At 42.5% G+C, this 10811-nt stretch overlaps 1 protein-coding gene across 1 annotated transcript; it reads right to left on the bottom strand.

Moving 5' to 3' along the window:
- Window positions 1–4848: 4848 nt before the first annotated feature.
- On the bottom strand, window positions 4849–9101 carry COX7A2 (cytochrome c oxidase subunit 7A2). Its single transcript, XM_054629895.2, has 4 exons — window positions 8610–9101; window positions 7462–7548; window positions 5905–5989; window positions 4849–5063 (listed from the first exon to the last, which is right to left on the bottom strand). Exons 1-4 carry the CDS (start codon window positions 9084–9086, stop codon window positions 5005–5007), a joined length of 708 nt encoding a protein of 235 aa, XP_054485870.2. The 5' UTR covers window positions 9087–9101; the 3' UTR covers window positions 4849–5004.
- Window positions 9102–10811: the final 1710 nt, after the last annotated feature.

The raw sequence follows: 10811 nt of genomic DNA on the forward strand, positions 1-10811 counted from the left end.
TCTCTCTCTTTTATTCTGAAAAGCATTTCCAAATATCTACTAATCATGTTACAGTTGCATTGATGAGGATGGTACCATAAGATTTACAGAGAAACTCTTAGAAGAATCTTAACCTACAAAAATGAACATTGTGGACAGATCATGTACTTTGAGTCCTGCACAGCCCAGATTTCTTGGCTGAAAGGGAAATCTTCCATAGAAAAATAAGACAGCTATCTAAAAGTATTTAATTTTTTTTCTTCTGTTTCAGATATTGTTGAAACTGGACTATGTCTCTTTGGGCCTGAGAAGTCCTCTACAAAATGTTTAACTCAATTACTACATTTTAAGTATCTCCATTGAATATCTTATTGTTCCTTTCAAGGAAAACATTCTTCTGCTGCTCCTGGTGAAATCACAAGGAACTGTGTATCTCTAGGTGAACTTCACAGGCAGCCTCAAGAGAGCTATTCCACAACATATCTCTAAGGTGAAGGATAAAATTTTATTAGATTGACATATCACAAGACACTCCACTTCTCTCTTATTTTACAACTCTGTTAGCAGTCAAAGTAGTTCACGAGGAGAGTGCTTATGCTGAAATATGCTTTTAAAGCAATACTGTGACCTTGTTCATTTCATACTTAGTTTGCAACAATCCTTTTAGGAAACCTTAACTTAGGTAACTTTAAAACTCCAAGCCTCCTGTGGTCTTTTTTATTGTAATTCCTTCCATGTTCTTGTGTACATAGAGTTTAAATATTAGTGAATCTTACCTCATCATCACTTTCCAACTTATTTCCATGCCCACCCAGACAGCATCTTGCCTTTTCTTGCAGAGAGCAGAGACCCAACAAGGCAAAGGACAGAAATCATGAATGAAAATACTAAAGCAGGTTAATATAATAATAAAAGAATTAAATACTTTGGAGGCAGAAGGAAGATTATAAGATTGCACATGATATACCAAACTGAAGAGGCAGAAGATCCTTATGTTCCAGAAAGTTCACACTTGTGGATTGGGAACTCAAAGAAACACATAAGCAAAGGACAAATTCATCTCTCTGGCAGTTTTCTCTAGGGCTCAGCAGGCTATAAGCAATGGGAGTGAATGTTTTGAGAACTTAATGAGCCGCATACAGACACTGGTTTTCTCTGAGGATCTAAACTCAGAACTGCCTGACTGGGGACTCAGTGGGATAACCCCTTCCCACAAGTACCTCCCCAGCTCCCTGAGAATGAATTTGGCTCATCACAACATTTATAAACAGGAATCCCAGCCAATGACCACTTTTGACAAGGATGTATATTTTTGAGGAAATAGGTACAAGTGCACTTTTAGCTCTAGATGTGTTTTGGGGGAGGCTGTGATCAGTTAGTTAGTCTAATGGAAAACCTGTGAATAATAACAACAAATCTTCAAAAATACTGAGGCAAGACCAAAACATGTATCAGACTGTATGTGTTGCTCTCTGAGTTTGAAGACTTGGATATAGGCTGGACTTGATGATCTCAAAAGTCTTTTCCAGCCTAGTTAATTCTGTGATTCTGTGAATACTTACATTCAGAAAAACTACAGTCCAGCCAAGAGATTCTCCTCAGATGGTGTTTCTGGACAAGCCATTATTTTTACAGCAGAATTGACTGAGTACTGAAAAAATAAGTGGAAAGGCTCAGGCAAGTTAGATTAGAGAAGGTGGTTATTGCTAAAAGGAACTTCTTTAAAAAAATAATCGCACAAGCATGCACATGAAAAGATACATTAGTTCTGACTTACTCATCCCCTAAATACCTTATTTAGGGTCAAGTCAGGTTGATCAGATTGATTTTGACTCTGAAAGTCTGATTCATCCTAGCAACTGTGAAGGTTAATCTCCAGCTCTGATAAGTGAAAAGAATTGAGAAAGAATGGGAGAGTAAGAAGTGACAGCATAGTATGAAAACAGAAAAAAAATTCATCATGGTTTCTCATAGTTCAGAGCAGTGATAGCTAAGGTGAGCAACACTAGAAAAGTGATATTTTTACTCTGGGATCTGGAAAAAGAAAAAAAAGAAGTACAATGAAGATCATACACTTAGAGATTTCCCTGGGGTTTTCTTTTTACTTCAGAGAGTTTCTGAACTCTTTCACGGTGTCTTTTAGGAAGTCAATGCTGTATCATTGTGGTATTATTAGTACTCAGACTTTTACTGGGGAAATTTTTATATGTGTCAGGCTAATTGGATGTATACACGTATTCAGCAGCCAAGAAAATGTAGCCCAGGGCACCATTCTAAGAGTTGATATTCTGAACTACCTTCCAAATGGAGAAAGTAAAACATGGTCTGTACATTTGGAGTCTCAGAAAGGATTGTGGAACTTGGAACTGCAGTACTGAGGATTTCATTTTCTGTTTCTTCCGATTATTACTTGAATATTCATTTCTCTTACAGTGGCATGAAGATTTTTTTTTTTATTTTGACAAAGCTGGCACACTTCTAAGCTGAGTATAATTAATGTCTAGAATCCCATGTCTTCATATCAGTGACCATTTTATTCCTTTATAGTTGCAACTTTTTCACATTAGCGAGGAGTAATGGATGTTGCCTATTTTATTTTCTGCTACTCATATAATACCCATAGGGAAATTGAAGTTAAGATCTTCAGATATTTTAGAACAGAGAAGATACATGGCTCTATTTTCGCATTCTCCTAGAGAGAGACAATATATAGTCAATACAAGCACCCAGTTTACCTCTCACAATTTGTGATGTGGTTGAGCTTGCAATGAAATACATGTATAGACCGCACAGCAGATGGGAATTTCCCTGCTCGTGTTGCAATGCAGTCCCATAAAATGGTGCTGAGCAGCTGACCGTGGGTTTTGCTTGGTTTCCTCCTCCTCCTGCTCCCGCAGCAGCAGAGCTCTCGGAGCGCTGGCCGCCCCGCGGATCGCGGATCGCGGACGCCTCCCTGTGAGCGCCCGGCACAGCGCGGCCCGGGCAGCGCCGCCCGCTCTCCCGCCTGCTCCAGAGACCATACCCCGGGGATACTGCACCCAACTCTGCCAGAACAAGTTTTTGCCATTTGATATTCATTTAAATAACATTTCAAGGCTCTGACTATAAATAGTGATTGCTCTGTAGGATGAAACTTTTTCCTAGCTTGCCTTTTACTCCCCCATGCTCTGCCACCTGGGCTGCTGCTGGCCCCACACCTCACAGCCTGCTCTGGATCCCGGGGACATGGACTGACACACAGCTCAGTGCAAAAACAAGAAAGCTGCACATTCTGCTTTGATTGCACACACAAACTTGTACACACAAATTTACTGCCTAGCTCATCACAGGATTTTATAGTTGGGACTATTTGAACAATTACTCCTTTCAAAATTCTCCATAATCCCTATAGGCGGGATAAAATGTGGGCATTTTAAACACATTGATCTTTCCTTACATTGCCTTCCAGGTGCCCATCACTTGGTCCACATCTTGGGGGTAACATTGGCATGTGATGGCAGCAGAAGCCTTACCAGCACTGCACAGAGCAGACTGTTCTGTGTTTCACATTCTTCACATTCTGTGCAGTATAGTTTACTGTGCCATAGGGTTTCTCTTCTTTGTAGAAATCAATGTTCATCCCCACTTCCCAAACCTTTTTCCAACAAATCCATCCAGGTATTTATTCTTTTAGGCATGCAGTTGGCCAAAGCCATCTGTGCAGAGAAGCTACCATTGAGGGGTATTCCCCCACTCACCTTTAAGATTTTTGGTTCTACTAGAAAGAATCCTGAGTACACTCATCCTTCTCTTCCAGTTTGCCTCAAGTTTAACAAATATACTGTGGTTCTCCGGGATAGCAACAAAAAATTGGAAACAAACTTAATCCACAAGAGGCTTAAAATAGCACTGTAGTGGGAGGCTAGATGTTTGAGCTTGTTTTCACATTTTGAAAATTCCACTGTTTCCTTGAGAAGAAAAACAAAAGGATTACTTTGATGAAATTGCTTGGGTTTTTTTAGAAGTCCCATATTTGTTACAGAGTCAATACCAGCCTTTGGGCACAATAACCCACAAGTAGCAACAGGAAAGTTAAAAAGGCACAAATTCTGTTAGGAACATACAACTGAACTAGGGATGCAGAGCTACAATGTGCTTCCATTATGACTTTCCCCAATAATTGCAATAATCAAGCTAGTAAGAGTACCTTACAAGTGATGCTTATGCCCTGCTGTGCTGTCCCTCCAAGAGAGACTGAAGTCTCCCATGAGGCCCAGGGCTGGTGAATATGAGGCTGCTCCTGTCTGTCTATAGCTTTATCTACTCAGTCCTCCTGGTCGGGTGGCCGGCAACAGACCCCCACCACAATGTCACCTGTCCCTGTCCTCCCTTTAATCCTGACCCACAAGCTCCCCATCAACTCCTCATCCATCCCCAGTGGAGTTCCATGCAGCCTGGCTGGTCATTGACACAGAGGATGGCACCTCCTCTTCCCTGCCAGTCCTTCCATCCCACTGCTCCTCTGTGATTCCGCTGAGAGCACAGCCTTGCACGTACGAGCACGTCCCTAACTCCTCCTGTTCATTCCCTACGAGGCACTGCATTCCCACAGAGGCACTCTTGTGTCCCTGATGAGACACTTCCTGGCTGGAGTGTCTGTGAGTCCTTTGTGCTGCTCTGCAGGTGCTCCTGCTGACCTGTAATCCCTTTCCTGGCTCTGGGCATCTATGGCTGGCACTGACATCAAACTGAGATGAGGAGTGGGAAGGGCTGAGGCTCTCCTCTGCCAGCAACCTTAGTTAAACTAAGCCCTCTCTCTTCACCAGCCTGGCAACCCTACGACCACAAATGCTCACATGCATAAACAGATGATACAGTCCAGACACCCACTACACCACGTAAAAACTGCTTTATTGATTGCAGTTTACATGTTACAATTAACATATGATTCCAATCATTAAACCAGCTGCTTATAATAAGCTGCCACCACAGTCACATGGGAACTGGACAAAGAGATGTTAGTTGCTGAGGCATCCTCAAATGGAATCAGTTTGGCTTCTTGGGCATTGAAGAGACGAGAAGGTAATAAACAGCATACATTGTTCCTGAATTAAGAGACAGAAAAGATATTTTCAGATTAGCACACAGAATTCTTCTGAAGTCAGCTTTCCAGTTTGTTCCAGAAGAAATATTGACAATAAGCAGCTGCAATTCAGACAAAATACATTTCCACAGCCATGTCTCAATTTTTTTTTGGTAATTCATATTTTAGAGAAAAAAAAAATTTAAATACATTTCCACAGGCTGCAAAAATAAAGAGATGGGGAAAAAAAGTGGGGAGAGGCATATCTGTGGAACCTACACAATCATGAAGTAAGTTACTAATTCTTAAAGTAGCTGAACTGAAAATCCATTTGATCAACACATTTAAGAGGCTATTGCAAAATTAGGTAACAAGCAACATAAAGACTATATATATATAGTATTATGAATCTTGGTTATAATTCTGCTAGTTTTCACAGCACATGAAAACTCAGTACACTGAGTATCACCTATCACTAAGAAGAGTCAGGCTAGTGTGAAAACTGGTTCATGTACATGCTATAATTACATTTTACTCCTTTGCAGAACAGATGAAGTAGTTCTGTTTTTCTCTAACACCATATGTAAAACCTGAAGGAGTATTCAGACCATGGTGCTTAGTCTGGGAAAAAGTCATATTAAAATCTAAACCTGGAAAAAGCACAAATGAATACACAGTATGTCCAAATGTGGTTTTTGCTTCTCTACATAAACTTTGCACGTTATAAAGAAGAGACTGAAGGCATTGCATAATTATTTTACAGAGAAAACACCATTCATGTTGGAGATTGTACCAAAGCAAAAATATTTTAATAGTGCATTGGAAATTGTACCAAAGCAAAAATATTTCAGTATTAGCCTTACCAAACAGCGTCAGACCCGTAGTGGTTCTATACAACAGAGAATCCTTTGCCCCACCTTTAAGATGCACTGGGAGGCCATTATCCTCCTAATGGAAACAAGTGACAAAAATGGACTATTTATATGCAGTTTTTACAATATTGTGTTAATATAACTACAATTACCCAGCGGAAGAATTACTACCCCACAATATCTTTCTGACTCCCAAAAGACACTGAACCTGATTTAGATCCTGCTCTGTCTTGAAAGCTTTCACTCTGCTATCAGGTGATGACTCACTAGGGGAATATAAAAAACCATGTGCACAGTTCATATCCAAAGCAGTGACTGGCAGATGGATGAACACTTCTGACACCAGCCAGACCCCTCAGGTGCACAGGATGTGATTACCACCCCTAGAAACCTCCCGTCCATCTCCAGTACAGTCAGTGCCTGCTACAGGGAGCAACAGGGGGAGGAGTCTCTATTGTCACTTGGTGGCACACAGGAAATTGTTTTGCTCCACCCACAGTAAAACTCTAAGCACCAGACCCACGTGATCTTTACCCCTGTCAGCAAGATGACGCTGCTCTGGATTTCAAGCCAGCCTCCAGTGCTGGGGACCTGCACCTTACCCTATCTTAACTTGCTGTCCCACAAGAAAGGAATGAAAGGAGGAAGAGCTATGCCAATAGATCTCTGCCAGCAGAAACTGAACCTCTGACCCCCTGCCATCACCAACATCACCCTCCCATTTCCTTCCTCTTGGCTCAAAATGAACACTGTGCTCCTTAGTCCAGTGTCTCAACAAGACTGGCTTTCTCTTTCAGAGGAAAGGAAACCAATGAGAAACTAAAACAATTTAAGTGGGACTTCTAATATATTTGGTCCCTTTCATGGAGCTGAAGACCAGTTTATCCTCAGTCTGAAGCTACAGCTCCAGGTTGTGGCTCACAGCTGGGATTACTCTCTTGAGTATTCTCTGCTTTTACTACTTCACTTAGTGGCCCTATCAATCAGGAACAGAGTAATTCAGAAATTATTTCTGAATTACTGAATATTAAAGATTCAATATTTTTCAAGGAATTAATCCAATCATTTAAGACCTTTACAGTTTTCAGAACTGAGAAATACAGTAATACCACATCCTCATTAAAAATTACAAGGCTCATCTATGAGCTACAGAAAGAGATGTAAGATTTCAGGTTTACCTTTTCACTGTTATTTCTGTGTTTTCACTCTTTTTCTCTATTTGTTCACTGGACATACTCCCCCATACCAACTAATTTCAGAGTACTTTATCTTTGTACCATGCCTAATACTTACAAGAAACTCCAGTACAAATCATTTCATGGGTACAAAAAAACCCCTAAAGAGTCAGCAAGTCAAGAATGCATGTAAAAATACACGACCTCTGCAGAAAATAACTGCTAATTGCAAATGCTCTAGTCATACAACTGATTTTGAGAGCTCTCTTCAGATGTAAAGGGAAGCCCGACCAGTTCTTTTGAAAAAACCATGCAGTTATATGAGCTACTAAAACCTTGTTAATCTACTAACATTATTCAAGTCATTCATTACCTGAAATAGCTTCTGATTCTCAGGAACTCTATTTACAAGCCTGCGTGAAGCAGTGCTTATGGTTCTCTGGGAAATCTGGCGAAGAGCCTGAAATAAAAGATAAACAGTGTTTTAGGAACAGTGACATTTTACAGCTCTGTCCACACTGGGTAGAAATTGCTTCTTTGAAAAGCAAGATAGAAGAGGGACAGCAAAAATAAAAGGCTTTTAAAAACAAACAAACATACAAAACTTCACCAAAACATGCTAGTTTTGAATTCAGTAAATTTTTCAGCAAACTATGTAAAAGACTGCTTGACTAGCTACCTGGAAAAGAAAAACTCGGGAAAATTACTTTCAGTAAGATACAACAGATTTATGGATCTGCAGCATAACCTTCAGGTTCCCTTTCAGGAGAAATCTCAGCCTCTGCCCCTTAGGCCTCAGTTTTGGACACCATTTTCTGTATCTAGATAGCGAAAGGGACAATAGTATTTTTGACAAAAAATATTTGTGTTTGTGAAGACAAGGAACTCCTGTCACTGCTGCAGTTCACCTAGGAGCCACCAGCACAGGAGACAACCTTCAGAGTGCTAAGGAGGCACCTTCATGCCACCACACAGCTTAAATCACCTTGCTGTGTCCTGAGCTAGAATCTGTTTCCACACACTGATCATAGAGGGTAGCCTACCAAAACCAATGACCTATATACAATCCTTTAATCTGCCTTTGCTAAAATGCCAAAGCTCAAAGCGCGGTAGCTCTAAGCTGCAGGCAGCCTCGGCCTCCTTCAGGCAACACTGGATCACATCGTTTCCACACAATTACCCCCGCTGGAAACGCAGCCATGGGGCGAGCAAACATACCGGTGATGCTGGTTGCAAGGAACGGGACCAGGCATCTCCTGTCCTTACCCACCCCAAACAAACACGCTATAAAACTGATCTCCTTAGAGACGAGCGAAGCGTACCCGAGCCCCGCGACTCAACCTTATCCTCTCAAGTCCCTGAAGCTCAGCGCTACATGGACCTTGCCCCGACCCCCGCAGGTCGCTCCGCAGCGCCCGGCAGGGACAGCGGCCGCCGCGGCCGAGCCCCGCAGCCGGGCGGGCACCCTGAGCGAGCCCCACACGCCGCCGGCGGCAGCGGGCCGCTCTCCCCGGGCCTCACCTGCACGTTCCGCCACATCGCGGCTCTTGGTCCTGTCACCTCCCGCCGGCAACAAGGGCAGCGGAAGGGGAAGCGGCTCCCCCGCCCACGACGGACGCACCACAGAGGGAGCGGCCCAGAGCGCCGCCGCAGAGCCCACAGCGCCCCCCGCCAGTCCGCCCGGCCCGGCTGGGGTAGCGCGCCGGGGCCGGGAGCCCGGGCACGCAGGGCCGGCAGCGGCTGAGGCTCACCGGGAGCGTTTGATTGCCCACACAGCCCCGGCGGGGAACCTGCTGCCACGGGAGTCTGTGCTTGCGGCCGCCTCCCTGCGCCTTCAGAGGGCGCTCTGGGAAACCCATGAAATGTCCCCCCGAGCTCCTCCATACAGAATTTTAAATCTCCTTTCGTTGAGAAGTTTAATACCTGCAGAGGGCGGGATGCGTGTCTTGGGAGAGCAGCACTCTGGGCTGGGCCTGTTCGCCTGGACTCGCTGGACATCCCGAGGGGCCGCCACTTCAGGCAAGGACGCCGAGCGAGGCAGAGCCTGGGTCCAACTCAGAGGAGGGTTCTGGCACCCCTGCGTGGATGTAGCATCCATCCTTTGTTGAGCCACTACACTCAGAAAATCCCAAAGTATTTTGTGTAGTACCTGCCTCAAGCTCCGTTAGTGGCTGGGACACAGAGTTCTGCATGTGGGGGGAAAAAAAACCCACAACCAAAATCCAACCAACTTCAGCTTCATGTTTCACGATCTATAATTACATAGAGTGAAGAAATGCCGGAATTGTATGAAATACAAACCTACTCGAGTCTCAGGAAAGAATGATTTGTCCTTCAAGAAACTACTCTGAGAAGCCTATGTTTTATCTGCATTGCAGATCTAGCCCTGTAATTGCATTTTCCCATGCTTCAACCTTATGCTGAAATACAATGCTGTCAGGCATGGCTTTGCTGCAGTTGAAGTGCACTTAGTTTTTGGCATTACTATACTTTTGCACTGGTGCCAAACCTCATGATGAACAACGTGTGTCAAACACGACAAATTAGTGCTCAATTCAGTATGAAAATAACCAGGATCGTATCTCAAAGCACTAGACCCTCAATCTGATGAGCTGTCCTGGAAAGAAACTAAAAATGCAGTGAAGAAGAAGCATTTATAGGTAGAGCCTTAGCTGTGCAAAACATTAAAAATAGCATATAGAAAGCACAGTCATGGACAAATAGGTGTTTCAACAAAGAAGGAAATTGGATACATTATTTAACAAATGGTTTTCAAACATTTGAGCAGTGCTATCACAGAATAACACTTAAAAATTATATAACACATTACTACCACTGTAAGACAGATGAATGGAAATTCATTCCTCTTGCAATCTTATGGGTGTATACAATATTTTATTCTGATTTTCATACACCCAGTTGTATTGAGATACTGGTAAAAGGATCATAATTCACAGAGAAGTTATTAATCCTGATTTCTGCTGTATGGGCTACTTTCTGGTATGTCTGAATCTAAATTTCAGGGATATTTTCTGTAAAAATACACTTTACAACAGAAAGGCCATACTTAAGGATTGGCATGTGAGTTACCTACTAATCAAAGCTACATAACTGCTCAGAGCAAGGACAGCTGGTCTCTTCAGTGTTGACTGATTCGTAAAGAAATGAAAACTTGAGGGAATGAGAAATGGCAACTTGCTGCTTTAGGATGAAGATGTTTCATTAGACACAAACACACTGCTTTTTCCTAACTGAACAGGGCAACTCTTGCACGTATTGTATTCTGTAACAAAATGGTTTCTCAAAACTCACTGTTGAACAGTTCTGTTTAAGCCAGAAAGAAAGCAGGCCTGTTAACCTAGCTGTTTAGAAGCATTTGTCATTAAAAAAGTATTCTACCCCTTCAACCAGTAATACAAGGGTACATAAATCCTGCTAAAGAGATAGCACATATAATTAGGCCTCAGTAGGTGATCCTAAAGACAGTATTTTCCTTTCTTCCAGGAATATCACAGTCCTTCCCATTTTTATAACAGAATAATGAGGCTATTAATTACATTCTTGCACCTCTAACACTAAGCATCTCACCATTTTATTTTACAAAATTTGGGCACAGTCCTCAGGTAAAAATTCAATTTGCATGTAACTGGTATTCCATTTGCTTAAATTGTTTTATTTTACATCTTTATCCAGGGTCTAGTGAGAAAGATCTCCACCTACTTC

Source organism: Agelaius phoeniceus, chromosome 3 (genome assembly GCF_051311805.1).
Source record: "Agelaius phoeniceus isolate bAgePho1 chromosome 3, bAgePho1.hap1, whole genome shotgun sequence".
NCBI lineage: Eukaryota > Metazoa > Chordata > Aves > Passeriformes > Icteridae > Agelaius > Agelaius phoeniceus.

What these genes read in the sequence shown, in the direction of transcription:
- COX7A2 (XM_054629895.2), bottom strand. Translation starts at nt 9,086, where the DNA reads ATGTCCAGCGAGTCCAGGCGAACAGGCCCAGCCCAGAGTGCTGCTCTC. An exon ending in CGATGTGGCGGAACGTGCAG is followed by an intron (nt 7,549 to 8,609) that starts GTGAGGCCCGGG and finishes CTTTTATTTCAG; the next exon opens with GCTCTTCGCCAGATTTCCCA. An exon ending in TACGGGTCTGACGCTGTTTG is followed by an intron (nt 5,064 to 5,904) that starts GTAAGGCTAATA and finishes CTCTTAATTCAG; the next exon opens with GAACAATGTATGCTGTTTAT.